The sequence below is a fragment of the Xenopus laevis genome, chromosome 3L, assembly GCF_017654675.1.
Source record: "Xenopus laevis strain J_2021 chromosome 3L, Xenopus_laevis_v10.1, whole genome shotgun sequence".
Classification (NCBI taxonomy): domain Eukaryota; kingdom Metazoa; phylum Chordata; class Amphibia; order Anura; family Pipidae; genus Xenopus; species Xenopus laevis.
In genome coordinates, this window is record NC_054375.1 from 112,759,857 (window position 1) to 112,775,723 (window position 15,867).

The following is a 15,867-nucleotide window of genomic DNA, read 5'->3' on the forward strand; positions in this document are numbered from 1 at the left end:
AATCTCTTTTTACATGAGAAAGTTCTGGCTGAGAAGGTACAACAAGGGAACTTGGCACAAATGCAGGGACACTTTGGCACAATGGTGTAGAGACTTGAGGCACTGTCAGGAAAGAACAATCCTTAGGTTCATTAGGTTCTTCTTGCAACTTGCTTTTCAGGTCATATTTTGTTGGGGTAGTTTCCATCACCTCGGCTAAGAGGAAAAAGGGAGAACAAATATACTAAATGCATAAGAAGTTTGTGCAGAAATATTATTTAAATGGGCTAATGTAATAAAAGAAGCAAAGTTTGTACAAGTCTTCTAAAACATCTGATCCATTAAATAAGAACTCCTGCTATAAAACAAATTATTATAATTATTATAATGTGTGTTATGACTACTAAGTAGAGATACAGTTATTTCCCCAGCATTGGAGCAGTATCAATGAAGTTTTGTGCCCCATTAATCCTCAGTTTTGAGAAATACCCCTAGACTGAGAGGACAAATCCTCATTATAAAAATGACAAGTTTATTTTGGAAGTTTTGATTTGTGTCTGTTTGTCCAGTGTGAGGATACAATTAAGATAATCATTTGATATTACTTGATGCCAAGTTGAAATCTGAATACCTGTGGTATTTAAGTTATGACGTTTGTGCACATAATACCTCTGCAATTCGCTCAGTTAATTAATAGCTACCAAAGTATGATCCATTATAGCACAAGAAAACAGCAATACATTGTTTGCATGGCTCCAATATGTCAATATTACAGTTAGAATAAAAACATGTAACTTCTTAGAAAGTCTAAAAGCAAAAGATTTGGTAAACTGGTCTTTCGTGTGATTATACCAATACAAAATGGAGTCCACATATATTTTGACATTATTTTAAGTTTCAAAACAGCAGTATACATCAAATGAGGTTGCAATCAGATATCTCCCAGCCTTTGGAGGCCACTTTCCATTCACTTAAATGTGAAGTCTCAACAAGACTACCTAGTGTTGCCACCTGTCCGACTGCCTGACCGGTTTTCCCAATTGGTTAATGTGAACAGGATTCTCCTTGATTGAGATGATGATTAGGCAATTACTGCATAATAGTCCTGCCCTCTGACATCATGGCTGGTCCCTGAAATGAGTTAGTGATATCCAAAGGCACACAGGTCTACAGGAATTCTTCCAAAATTCTTTATTTACGGAATTGCAAATGCAACGTTTCGGGGAACAAATCCCCTTTGTCAAGCATGCTTGACAAAGGGGATTTGTTCCCCGAAACGTTGCATTTGCATTTCCGTAAATAAAGAATTTTGGAAGAATTCCTGTAGACCTGTGTGCCTTTGGATATCACTAACTCTATCCTGCCGTGAGGTTGCCGAGCCTCTACCACTGTGCACCAGGCGTCTCTCAAATTCCTATAGGGTGTGCGGGGTCCTACACTGCTGTTTACCTGGTCCCTGAAATGACTCATCTCACCCCATCACCACCCAAGTGTGTTGAGAGTTTCCTTAAATGAGAAGGATCTTGGAGTTTTTGTAGATAACAAGTTGTCTAATTCTGGGCAGTGTCATTCTGTGGCTACTAAAGCAAATAAAGTTCTGTCTTGCATAAAAAAGGGCATTAACTCAAGGGATGAAAACATAATTATGCCTCTTTATAGGTCCCTGGTAAGGCCTCATCTGGAGTATGCAGTGCAGTTTTGGACTCCAGTCCTTAAGAGGGATATAAATGATCTGGAGAGAGTGCAGAGACTAAGTGCAACTAAACTGGTTAGAGGTGTGGAAGACTTAAATTATGAGGGTAGACTGTCAAGGTTGGGGTTGTTTTCTCTGGAAAAAAGGCACTTGCGAGGGGACATGATTACACTTTACAAGTACATTAGAGGACATTATAGACCCATTTTTTTACCCATAAAGAGAATCACCGTACCAGAGGCCACCGCTTTAGACTAGAAGAAAAGAACTTTAATTTGAAGCAACGTAGGGGGTTCTTCACAGTGAGGACAGTGAGGTTGTGGAATGCACTGCCGGGTGATGTTGTGATGGCTGATTCAGTTAATGCCTTTAAGAATGGCTTGGATTTCTTGGACAGACATAATATCAAAGGCTATTGTGATACTAAACTCTGTAATTAGTATAGATATGGGTATATATAATTTATGTCAAAGTATGGAAGGGTGTGTGTATGGATGCTGGGTTTTCATTTGGAGGGGTTGAACTTGATAGACTTTGTCTTTTTTCAACCTGATTTAACTATGTAACTATGTACCCCCCTGTCGAGAGTTTCTGAAGAAGACTACCTGTATAGGAGATTACCATTAAGAAAAAAAACACACCTAGTCACATTTGTGAATGCTACTTGCATTGAGACCTGCAGCACATATGCATCTAAACAATTACACAATTTGAGTGTTTTAGCAGAGGCAATTCTCAGTATTCTCTATGAAAATGTATATGCTGGTGTTTTGTTGCTCAGACAAATAAGGCAATGAAAGCAAATGTAAAAGATCTGAGGCAAGTAGTGAATAAGCAAAGGGAAGACAATCAGATCACAGAGAGAAGGGGATTTACCTTTGTCTGCCTCCTGCTCTGTGGGGGAGCTAGGTATGATAATAGGGGTAGGTTGGACAGCATCTTGGGAAGGAGAAACAGCGTCTGAGAAAATTCTAGAGAAGTAAGAGGGGGAGACAAAAATATTAGCAATGGCATTTACTTTGGCACTTGCAATTTTCTGGACATTGCACATACTCTATAAAGTGTTTAATAGACATCATTGCAAACTGATTAATGATCAGCCCTGTAGCATCAGCTACTATGGCAGATGTAACCTCACTTACTGCTATTTTGAGGACAGCCTCTAAGCTTAGCTTCTCAACAGTCACTCAATATTACTTAAATAGGTTGTTCATCTTTATATTAATTAATATTTAACCTTTATAATAATTAATCGAGTATGATGTAGAGAGATATTTTGAAACAATTTGAAATTGGTTTCCACTTTTTATAATTTGTGGTTTTTGATTTATTTTTCAGCAGCTCTCCAGTGTGCAAATTTAGCAATCTGGTTGCTAGGGTCCAAATTACCCTAGCAACCATGCATTGATTTGAATAAGAGACTTGAAAATGTATAGGAGAGGGCCTAAATAGAAAGATGGGTAATACAAAATAGCATAATGATACATTTGTAGCCTTACAGAGCATTTGTTTTTAGATGGGGTAAGTGACCACAAAAAATGGAAAAAAAAAAACTGAAAAGTTGCTTGAATGAACCATTTTAGAACATACTAAAAGTTCATTTAAAAGTGGTACAGGGTACAAAATTGAAAGCATAAATCATTACTAATGTAGGGCTGCTGGTCCATGGGCTGGCACATATAATGTAAACCATTTCCAATCAGTATTTTGGCTTCAATTCTCTTTTACTATAATGATGTCAACAGCACTCAAACTTGCATGGCAAGTTGTGGAACATGCTTATATTAGACTAAACACAGAGGATCTCACTTATGTGGCTTTACAAAAGCACAAGGAACAGTTTAGCATTTGTTGTGTCTTTCCATTTTTAAAGGTAAAAAGTCCAACCCTGCTCACCTTGATCTGTTATTCCCCAGCTCTCACCAGAGAGTGCTACACAAACACTCAACACCACATGGACAGATCTGTACTTATATAATATGTGTATATAAAAAATATGTAGTTAAAGCATTTAAGTCAATAGGCCTTACTTGGAGGTATTCGCTGGCAGAAGACTGGCCTGCTCAGAAAGATGGAGTAGACGTAAACTGTCTGCAGGTATAGATACCACTTTGCATGCAAGAGGATGGGTCTGTAAATCTGTAAAGCAACCGGAAAAAACAAAAACAAATGGTTGAATAGGTCTGGCTTTTTGTCATCACAATATGGGCATAGACATGCTAAAGAACTGTCTGTCTGGCTAGAAGACTATTTAGCAAGAGCAGTTGATGGACTAGAGGCTAAATATTGCTGCTTTAGAATGAAATGTAAATACTTCTGCCTCTGCGTTTCCATGTCAGGTCTTGAAGATTATGGAAACAGAAAGAGTACTTATGGGCAAAACTAAAGGACTAAGGACAGCAGTGCAGGGTTTCTGAAGCTTAGAGCTACCATTGCTCATTTATATTTTGTTTTTAATTGTTCATTTCGAATGGCGTCTGTTTGAATTTATGGTACCTTCCTACATACAGCATTTTTTATACAATTACGTTAGTTGATATGCCAGTCTTACTTTTGATATGCCATTCTCACTTTAGGATTATTAATGTCTGCCCAATAATTGCCACAGCATGCATCAGCGGCAGGGTGCTACACACAGAGATGTCCAGTGATATCTGTTCCCAGTGTGTGAAAGTGCTGAACTGGCTGGGGCAAGCAAGATGATACCAAGTGGGTAGATTTATCACCAGAGAAGAAAACATAGAGATTGCCACGGTCCACCAGAGTGAATTTCTTCCATTTATTAATTCACTTTGTATAGAATTTTTAGGGACATATTTATCAATGGTTGAAAATGAGACTTCACCATTTGAAAAATATGTACCTAAAAATCCAATACATGCCAATAGAGCCCAGCAGAATTTCATTCTGTTACAATGTGGCAAGCTCTGCTTCACCTTTTGATAAGTATACCATAACTTTGTTATTTTTAAGCAGAAATGCTACTTAACTGACATTTGAAGGAAAAGAAAAAAAAAAAAAGAATTACTGGTGGCCAAGTTGTTAGACCCCCACAGTTATTCTATCCCCTTAACCGCCTTTCTTGGGCCAGTGCTCCTTATTAGAAACATGTTGGAATATGCAACACGTAGCAAGTCTCTGTAGTTGGTCTGTTGGTATTCTCTCTGTACATTCTTGACTCTCTGGGAGATCTCATCCACTCATTTATCATCTGTATGGTGATGATATGCAAACATAATTATCAACCCCTTTAATAACATTTGATACAAAGACTAAAACGCTGACTGCTTCCTATCCATAACTGGATGAATCAATGCCACCTCAAACTGAACCTAACAAAAACTGAACCAATCATCTTTCCACCTAAACCTGGTCCTACTCCCCACTTTATGATCTCTATTGATGGCATACTCATTAAGCTTGTCAACTCGGTACATTGTCTAGGGGTAATCTCTGACTCCTCCCTCTCCTTTTCTCACCACATTAACTCCACTGTCAAAACCTGCCACCTTTTCTTATGCAATATTGCCAAAATCCATCACTTTCTTTTGTACCCGTTTTTTCTACTAATTTATTTTCTGCTGTACAGCGCTGCATATATAAATAGCTCTATATATAGATTATACATACACAGAATGCTTTTAATTGTAACTTCTTACCCCTCTGTACACACATGCACCACACACAAAGATATTTAAGAATCATGAAGAATTCAATTATTATTATTAATGGTAGAAGCAGTACAAGTATGTGATCTGTAATTTTGAATACTAAAATTCTATTTACCACATTTAAAATCATTTAAAAGCCACCAGAATTTCAAAATCAATATTTATTGTACATTGTATAATAGATGAAAAAACACTTTGAAGGCACTGTCTAGCTACAAAGTAAGAATACATACAGTAAACAAAGAACTGTTTTTATTTCAATTTTGTGGAGAATGGATAAACAGATTTTTAAAAGTATTCCAGATAAAATGTTGGGATAATCAATCTTATATCTGTATATAGTCATAGTAATATCCACTAGTATCACAACTGTGTGTTTATGTTGTGTGTATATATTTTATATATTGCTCACCTGTAACCTCTTGTTGCCCGAACAGATCTTCTTGAGTGGAGGGAATGTCAGAAACCTCCATGTCTTGCTCCTTGGATTGCAGACCTGATCTTTCTTTGCATTCATCATCATGTTTGACAGGAGATTCTTTCTGGAGATCCATCTCTATATCCAAGTTTTCAACGAGACATATTTTTTCTCCAGAGGAGTCTGGTAATGTTTTATCTGCCACTACCTCCTCCTGCTTTCTAAAAAAACACACATTTACCAAGTTTATATAAAATGTATGTTTTTGAAAAATGGTGTAATAATTACATTCAGAAAAAAACCAAAGCATAATTTATGATTTAATTAAAAAATCACTATACTTTTATTTTACCATTACCCCACTAAGTCTCTTATTGAAATAATATAATATACTTTATATATGAATAATATACTATATTTATCTTCTTAGTTTTTATTAGGTGTTACTTATTTAGCTTGTCTTGCTTACTCTGCCATTATTACCTCCATTAGAACCTCTTTGCTTTAGAATTCCCTCCCAAAAAAGGGTGCCCTATTCTAGTGGTCAACAAGCTTTCATATTTTAAGACATTTTAGATGAGTTCTCCTGGTTTAGCATTAATATAATCAACCCCTGAACTTGATAACCTGCACAGAGAAATACCATAAAATTGCATAGGTTCCCCTCTGTACGAAGCACAATTTTGTCGAAAAATGTATGCATATAGGGACTCTATAACAGAGTAAAATATGGAACCTGGTTGCAGGTCAGGCATGGCCTCTATAGAGTGTAGAAAGAAAAAGCACCGCTGAGTATTTTGAGATTATCTAAATAATTAGTTTATTCTAATAAGCATCACAAATACTTGAATATACAAACAAACCAACATTGTAAGCCTTATGCATTATAATAAACATGTTAGCAAAATTATTTGCTAGTTCTTGACAAAGCTTTGGAGAACTTTTTTTAATTAAATGATTTCGTAAACATAGGCCTTCAACTACCTTTCAGGGTCTTTCTCCAAATTATTCTCTGCAGGTTTATCTTTTAATACTTCACCACTGTCACAGCAATCTATTAAAAAAAAGTTGAAATGTATTAAAATTATTCTCAGGCACATTAATAACAAAACTGTATCAAAGAGTGCATTGAGGAGATCACCTTTATAAATGTTAAACTGAAACATCCAGGACACACTCAAGATATTTAAAGGAACATTTCACACTAAAAGTAGCATTTAGTTTCTTAGCAAAGCCGTCATCAGTCTTTATTTTATAAGGAATTTGCCTTTCAATTCTGACTTTCTGAAATGTAAAATGATATCCCACTTCTGGTATAATGTTTCTTTCTAGCCCCCATCCTACTAATCTGCTAGTATGTTTTGGTGTCCAGATTATATTCCAAATTAGGACCAAAGGCAGATCCTTGCAGGTATCTGGCCAATTAGCTTTTGCTCCTTAATTATTTCCTCATCAGCAGATGCTCCATACACTGGCAGATATGATTTAAGAGATAAGATCCGAAACTGACAGATATCAACAGTACATGGCTATCAGTCTGCAGGCTCCCATGCAAGAACCAAATAAATTAAATATTTTGTAGGATAGTGTCGGTATGTGTATGGCCAGTTTAAGAATACTACTGACCACATCATATTAAAAGCAAACCACTTGCTTGATTACAAATGGTTTTAAACATTGCAAAATACACAGGCTAGGGTCATAGTTTAGTACTATGAGAGGATGAAGACTGTAAGGCAACATTACCAGTACCTTCTTGATTACATTCAGTTGTCTGAGGTTTAAGGTGTGTGATCTGTAATTGCAATCCCGTTGCAGCCTCGTTATATGAACTACATCCTTCCAAATCCTGGCTTTGAGATAGCTCCAAGGCACCAAATCCCAACTGGGAAGTGCCACAGTCTAAAACGGAAGAAAAAATGATTTCACAACTTCCAATAAATAATGCAGATTTCCAGCTAAGAGTAAGTCCTTATAAATTTATAGTACTTTATGCAAAAATTGTCCACCTCGTAGAAATTAAACAAATGTCAAATCACTGTGACTGAGAGCTTCTAACATCTTTGACCATCATTTAGATTGGATTCTCAATCCTGCCCTTAGAATTTAGCAATGGTTTATGCATAGGGCATACCCACAAAAAAAACCAGAAATAGTTCAGAATTTCCCCATTGAATTAACAAACCATATTTCCTAATGTGAGTACAACCACAAAACATGCATCATTGGTAGGGACAGTTAGGCAGACATTTGAATAAAAGTATAACGGGTGCTCATGGACAATCAGATTTACATCCTGTTTTAATTCACCCAAACGTAATTAAGTTGGATCCTTAAATGATGAATGCAGTCTGTACCTAGCATCCAAACCGATAACTATACAGTTAGGAAACATGTTCACTTTATCAGTGAGGGCTGAAATACAGTGTGCAGCATGCCTCAACTATTAAGGTAGAAGCAAATAATAAAAATGGCAGCTATTAGAGTTTTCATAAAGCGTAAGCAAACAGAAGCAAGCCTTTGCCTTATTCATTGTGACAAGAACTGCACAATGAATATAATAAATAATATCATTTACAAATTGATTTTAAAGCCACTATTTTTAAGGCAGTTATAGCTTTACCTTCAGGCTGAAGCGATTGTTTAGTGCATTTTGCATCTTCTTCTTGGTCATGGTCATCTTCACACCGTAACCGACTTTGAAAAATACAATTGTTATATATATTTTATATATACAGCATGTTTACATGCTCAACACAAACAATGTGGCAGTTGCATTATGTAACAAGAGTGACAATATATAAGTAAAACAATTGCATTCATAAATTACACACAATAAAAAAGACTATCTGAAAGAGGCATTTAAGCAAGAAAGAACTGTTGCAGATTCTTGGAAAACAACATCGAAAGCTTCACAGTGCAACTAAATCTCTGTTGTATGGGTGCAAAGATGAGTAAGTGTTAGATTGCTCTATATGGCTGACAGCAGTGGGTGGTATCATAGCAATTCTATGCCATAATGGTAATTAAAATAATCTGACTTTCATAGAGATTTTGGTTGATCTTTTAAATGCATTTTCTTAAAGCCATCTCGAACTGACCAAAAATGCTTGTCATGAAGTTCTAACTCATATTCATGGGTTACTATCACCAAAAATAAAAGTTTGTATTTGTTTTTGAAAACTATTTGGTAGGCCAGAGTAGTCTTGGAAATATATTTTGTTCTGTCTGTCATGCTTTAAAACTAAGATTCTAGTTATCTTTCTAACCCCATTGACTTTAATACAACGCCCTGCTTTTCAGATGCTGAATTTTTCACACTGGTATATTAAAAAATAAGCAGAACACATTCTGATTACAAGCAAAATGTACTTGGCTGGTTCAACACAAGCGTATATTGCCCCTTTAAAGGAGAAGGAAAGCTACGGAGGCATTTTATTGCCAATAGATTAGCTGCAATATTGCAAGCTAGAATGCTATATTTATTCTGTAGAATGTTTTACCATACCTCAGTAAAAAGCTCTAGAAACTCTCTGTTTGTTTAGAATAGGAGCTGCAGTATTAATGTGGTGTGACATCACTTCCTGCCTGAGTCTCTCCCTGCTCTGGGCTCAGATTACAGTAGAGAAGGGAGGGTTGGGGGGAGAGGAGCAAACTGAGCATGCTCTTGCCCAGGGCAATGAGGTTTAAGCTGAAGGCAGGAAGTCTGATACAGAAGCCCATGAGTACACAATAGAAGGAAAGAAATGCAGTGTTTCTTTTGACAGGGGACTCAGAGCAACATTACTTTGGGGGTTTACTGGTATATTTAGATGGACCTTTCTGATAAGGCTTACTTAGTTTTAACCTTTCCTTCTCCTTTAAGGTAAAATTCTGTACCTTTTCTACTAGATAATAATTAATAGTTAATTCACTTAAAAAGTTTTTAATACCTTTTTATGTTACTGGAGCAAGTAACTCGTTCAATTACTTGGCTGAGAGCACCATCATCATCTGGCCTGCAAGACGTTTCTATGGAATATTTGATAACACAAGATGTTAAATGCATACAAAAACCTAATATACATAATCCTATAACAGGTATGGGACCTGTTATCCAGAATGCTCATTCCGTAATTTGGATCTTCATACCTTAAATCTAATAGAAAATCATGTAAACATTAAATAAACCCAATAGGCTGGTTTTGCTTCCAATGAGGATTAATTATATCTTAGTTTGAATCAAGTACAATGTACTGTTTTATTATTACAGACAAAAGGGAAATAATTTCAGTAATTTGGATCTTTCCGTAATTTGGATCTTCATACCTTAAGACTACTAGAAAATCATGTAAACATTAAATAAACCCAATAGGCTGGTTTTGCTTCCAATGAGGATTAATTATATCTTAGTTTGAATCAAGTACAATGTACTGTTTTATTATTACAGACAAAAGGGAAATAATTTCAGTAATTTGGATCTTTCTGTAATTTGGATCTTCATACCTTAAGACTACTAGAAAATCATGTAAACATTACATAAACCCAATAGTCTGGTTTTGCTTCCAATAAGGATTAATTTTATCAACGTTTGGATTAAGTACAAGCTACTGTTTTATTATTAGAAAAAACGGAAATCATTTATAAAAATTTGGATTATTTGGACAATATTGAGTCTATGGGAGACCGTAATTTGGAGCTTTCTGGATAACGGGTTTCCGGATAACGGATGCCATACCTGTATTAATTATGCTGACACGGTTTCAATGTCAACTGTCAAAACAAGGTCTAGAGAGCAAGGAATATAATGGTGAGTGAAGGACACAGTAAAAACACAGAGACCATAAACATCACAGTTTCAGTCTATCCCTCATTTTTCTATTTCACCTTAACAATTCTATATCACCATTCTACTTTTATATCTAGCCTACACATATACCTTTCCATTTTTCCTTTGCAAATGTTATTCACTCTCTCTACTTTCTGTCTTCCCCTTAATAGGGGTTTTCACCTTTAAAAGAATTGTTCAGTGTAAAAATAAAAACTGGGTAAATAGATTGTGCAGAATAAAAAATGTTTCTAATATAGTAAGTTAGGCAAAAATGTAATGTATAAAGGCTGGAGTGACTGGATGTCTAACATAATAGCCAGAACACTACTTCCTGCTTTTCAGTTCTCTTGGTTTCCACTGACTGGTTACCAGGCAGTAACCAATCAGAGACTTGAGGGGGGGGCCACATGGGTCATATCTGTTGCTTTTGAATCTGAGCTGAATGCTGAGGATCAATTGCAAACTCACTGAACAGATATGTACCATGCGGCCCCCCTTCAAGTCGCTGACTAGAGCTGAAAAGCAGGAAGTAGTGTTCTGGCTATTATGTTACACATCCAGTCACTCCAGCCTTTATACATTACATTTTTGGCTAACTAACTATATTAGAAACATTTTTTATTTTGCACAGCCTATCTATTTACACAGTTTTAATTTTCACACTAAACTGTTCCTTTAAATTAATTTTTAGTATGATATAGAGATATTCAGAGACAATTTGCAATTGGTTTTCATTTTTTATTATTTGTGGTTTTTGAGTTATTTAGCTTTTTATTCAGCAGCTCTCCAATTAGCAATTTCAGCAATCTGGTTGCTAGGGTCCATATGACCCTAGCAACCATGCATTGCTTTTAATAAGAGACCAGAATATGAATCGGAGAGGACCTGAATAGAATGATGAGCAATAAAAGTAGCTATAACAATACTCTTGTAGCCTTATATAGTTTTTGTTTTTAGATGGGGTCAGTTACCCCCATTTGAAAGCTGGACAAAATCAGTAGAAAAAGTCAAACAATTAAAAAACTATAAAAAAAAAAAAAATAAAATAATGAAGAGCAATTAAAAAGTTGCTTAGAACTGGTCACTCCATTTTATAAAATGACTGAACAAATACGGGCTCTAAGGGTTATGAAAGAAACAGGGTCATGATTAGTGCTACTAGCAGCAGCAAGAAAAATACTGGATTGCCACGTCACTTCCCACTGATGGCAATGGTAAACAAAAGCCCAGAAACAGTGATTACACAAAAGCAGAAACACTCACTTTCCTCCTTTATTATTTCTTCCACTCGCCCCTCATCACCACAGGTCTATAGGATTTACTGAGAGAAATACCTCGGTTTTAGAAAATGTAGACATGTCCAAAGTCCCTGAGCTCAAATTATTGTGGCTCTTTTCTTTCTCACAGCAACTCTCTCAGTACCTTATTGTAAATATAAGCAACAATGTAAGAGAATTCTCGGGACCTGGGGTTTTCCAGATAACGGTTCTTTCTGTAATTTGAACCTTCATAAATTAAGTCTACTAGAAAATCATACACACATAAAATAAGCCCAATGGGCTGTTTTTTTTTCTTCCAATAAGGATTAATTATATCTTAGTTTGGATCAAGTACAAGGTACTGTTTTATTATTACATAAAAAAAGGGAAATTTTAAAAATTGAATTTCTGGAAGACAGCAATTTGGGGTTTTCTGGAGAACGGGTTTCCGGATAATGGATCCCATGCCTGTATTGTCAATTTTTATCCTTGGTACAGGTATGATACCATACCTCCCAACTGTCCTGTTTTGAGCGGGACAGTCCCGCTTTTGACAGCTCAACCCGCAGTCCCGGATTTGTACTGACAATTCCCGAGTTTCTCTTTGATCTTCTGCACTGAACAGCCAGGAAAAAGATACGTTTCTAACTTAATTAGTTCTTGGCAGAGAGCCCACAATACATACTTAAGATACTTTTGTAACAGTTTTAAATAAGAACGAAGACTCACAGCTTAAAGGGCAATTCACCTTCATTAGCAAAACTGTAATAACATATAAAAACCATAGAGATGTGTTCAAACTAAGGATGCACCAAATCCAAATCCAAGATTCAGTTTGGGATTCGACCAGGATCGGCCGAACAAGGAAGTAAAAAATGTTTTCCCCTTTCCACCGCTAATTTGCATATGCAAATTAGGATTCTGATTCGGTTCGGTATGCAGCTGAACCTTTCGCAAAGGATTCGGTGGTTCGGCCGAATCCAAAATAGTGGATTCGGTGCATCCCTAGTTCAAACTTTCATAACCTACCAAATTTTGTAAAATGGACATGGTAATTAGGGGGTGTGGCCTCAAAAACGGACTTGGTCATAAGAATTCCCCGTGCTCCACGCAGAAAATCTTTTGTCCCTCTTTCTGTTTCCAAAAATGTTGGGAGGTATGTGATACCGTTCCTTGATTACAATATGTCCTACAGGAAAATTATTACATGAGGCATTATACTGACTCATCTGTAGATGTAGACAGTGCTGTTTTCAAATGGTTTCTGCTAAGTACAAAAACAACAGTACTTCAATGAGTGACCAAAGTGTTCCTTGGTAAAGCTAAACAACTTGGCCACTAGAGGGCTTGGTTTAATGAAGTCCCTCATTGAAGCAAGCAACGTGGCATCTCCTAAGTAAAACAAAAGTCTGCAGACAAAGATGTATTTTGTAGAATAATGTATTTACTGTCTGCAGAAAATAAAGTATGCCATGATTATAAGTTAGGGATTTTTTTTAATTAATTACTGGCAGAGGCGTAACTACTTGCCGGCAGGACCTGGTACAGGATTGGCATCCGGGCCCCACTGTCGGGCCCTCCCTCTGTGAATCACTGCTGCTGGTGTGCGCACTGTAAACACTCCCCCTGCCCAGCCACTTGCGATAACCGTTAGTGTGGCTCCGGTCGGCCCCAAGGGGGTGCAGGCAGGCCTGGGTGCGATTGCACCCCTGGTAGTTACGCCCCTGACTTTTGGGTGGGAGATGTTTGGGATGCCAGGGACTATTGTGAATCTTAGTCTGGCCCTGCTGGGGTCACGTGGGGGAATAAAGGAATACCTGTCAAACTGCTGCCATCTCAGAAACCACTCTGAACCTCTGGAGTAAAGTTACATTAATTAATTTCTTGGGATTTTGATCCTCTTTTAAGGGGTGGTTCACTTTTAAATTAACTTTTAGTATGTTATACAATAGCCCATTCTAAGTAACTTAACAAATGGTCTGCATTATTTTTTTTTTTTATAGTTTCTAAATTATTTACCTTCTTCTTATGACTCTTTCCAGCCTTCAAATGGAGGTCACTGATCTAATCTAAAAACAAATGCTCTGTAAGGCTACACATTATTGTTATTGCAACTTTTTATTACTCATATTTCTAATTAAACCCTCTCCTAATTATTTTCCAGTCTCTTATTGAAATCAATGCATGGTTGCTAGGGTAATTTGGACCCTAGCAACCAGATTACTCAAATTGCAAACTGGACAGTTGAATAAAGAGCTAAATACCTCAAAATAATAAAAAATGAAAACCAATTTCAAATTGTCTCAGAATATCATTCTCTACATCATACTAAAAAGTTAATTTAAAGGTGAAAATCCCTTTAAGAAAATATGCAACTGGTCATTTTTATTTTCTAACATTTCAAATCAGTTATTGTTTATAGCCCTCCAGCTTGGAATGCAAATTGCTGCTTTACTACTCTGACCCTATAATAACATATGAATAGGTGAACCTTCAAACATAAGGGTCATTGACAAACAACCAGCCAAAAAATAACAATGAAGACCAGTAGCAAAGCTGCTTAGATAAACTCTAACATTTTTAAAGTGAAATTGAAAGTAAATGTACCATATCACTGGAACAAATATAAACTTTATACTTTTGTATTGCAGATTGATCAATCACAAAAAAAGCTCCCCCATGCTCAGAAAAGAAAATGTCACTGTATCAATGCCAGACAAAATATTGTATACATCATTTGTAGAATGCAGCAAAACAGTTATACTTTATGAAAAACATTTATCATAAATTAGGGGTGGAGTCTGATTACTCTATGTATCTGTATAAGTATTTACCTAGATTGTTTTCATTCAGGCTCTCACAGATGTTGAGACTTTCTTTATCTGCAGCCGCATGTTTAATGCTCTGACAGCCGGGTACCAACTCCTATAATAATGGACAAATCAGATATTTTAGACCCAGTGTCTTTATTTTTGCAGTATAAACAATATTAGATATTTTATAAAGAAAAAAACTATACTTATCAATTGCATTCATATGAAAAAAATCATGCTTTAATACTTGTGCACCAACAACTAATTTGATTTCTATGGCCACAGAAATGCGTTATTGTTATCAAAACTGAGAACTTGGATAATAACGCACATGTTATTTAAGATCATCTAGAAAATTAATAAAGGTTCAAATGATAAGGAAAAAAACAGTTTAAGGCACAAAAAGATATCAGTTCAGTAAAGGGAAAAATGATGTATTGTGTCTCTTAATTTTGCACTTTAAAAAACTTTACCCAAACACCTGGCATGACCACAATTGTTCACCAGCTTTTGCTGCAACTGCCTACTATCCTTAACTGTAAAAAGCTCTAAATGGTTGCTGCGTGTTGCAGTCTGTAGCTGGAATGACGTTATAGGTCATGTCTACATTATAATTATAACTTAAAGGACAAGGAAAGAGTAACAATAAGCGCCGCTTCATTGATAGGCATTATTTTATGGTTTTAGACTTTGTTTTAATTCCTCTGTGTGCACAGACGTTTGTGACATCTGCAGGCTGCTTGAGGAAATAACTGCACACTACTGTGAAAGCAACTCCCATGATGCATCCGATCCTCTCCAAGACTTAAGATGGCAGGAGGCCATGAGTAACGAAACCATGATGGACAAACAGTAAGGGCACAGGCATTCTTAATGGAGAACTAAACCCTAAAAATGAATATGACTAAAATACCATATTTTACATACTGAACTTATTGCACCAGCCTAAAGTTTCAGCTTGTCAATAGCAGCAATGATCCAGGACTTTAACTTGTCACAGGGGGTCACCATCTTGGAAAGTAACACTCACATGCTCAGTGGGCTCTGAGCAGCTGTCGAGAAGCTAAGCTTAGGGGTCATCAGAAATTACCAAGCAGAAAATGAGGTTTGTCTGTAATATAAGCGGATGCTACAGGGCTGATTATTACATTCTGATGTTAATTGCACTGGTTTCTGTGGTGCCATGTAGTAATTATCTGTATTAATTACAAATCAGCGTTATAC

General features: G+C 36.3%; 1 protein-coding gene across 4 annotated transcripts in view; it reads right to left on the bottom strand.

The window, feature by feature from the left end:
* tp53bp1.L (tumor protein p53 binding protein 1 L homeolog) overlaps positions 1–15,867 on the bottom strand; it is a 71,742-nt gene that overhangs the window by 28,238 nt on the left and 27,637 nt on the right. For 3 of the 4 annotated variants that reach the window (XM_041586810.1, XM_041586811.1, XM_018253147.2), the window contains exons 3-11: positions 14,665–14,755; positions 9,694–9,772; positions 8,385–8,458; positions 7,508–7,663; positions 6,746–6,815; positions 5,756–5,982; positions 3,703–3,811; positions 2,549–2,643; positions 14–195 (exon numbers count right to left, since the gene is read on the bottom strand). In XM_041586810.1, coding sequence (XP_041442744.1) covers positions 14–195; positions 2,549–2,643; positions 3,703–3,811; positions 5,756–5,982; positions 6,746–6,815; positions 7,508–7,663; positions 8,385–8,458; positions 9,694–9,772; positions 14,665–14,755 — 1,083 coding nt within the window. The remainder of the gene's footprint in view (positions 1–13; positions 196–2,548; positions 2,644–3,702; positions 3,812–5,755; positions 5,983–6,745; positions 6,816–7,507; positions 7,664–8,384; positions 8,459–9,693; positions 9,773–14,664; positions 14,756–15,867) is intronic. The other variant, XM_018253148.2, reaches the window with a different exon arrangement.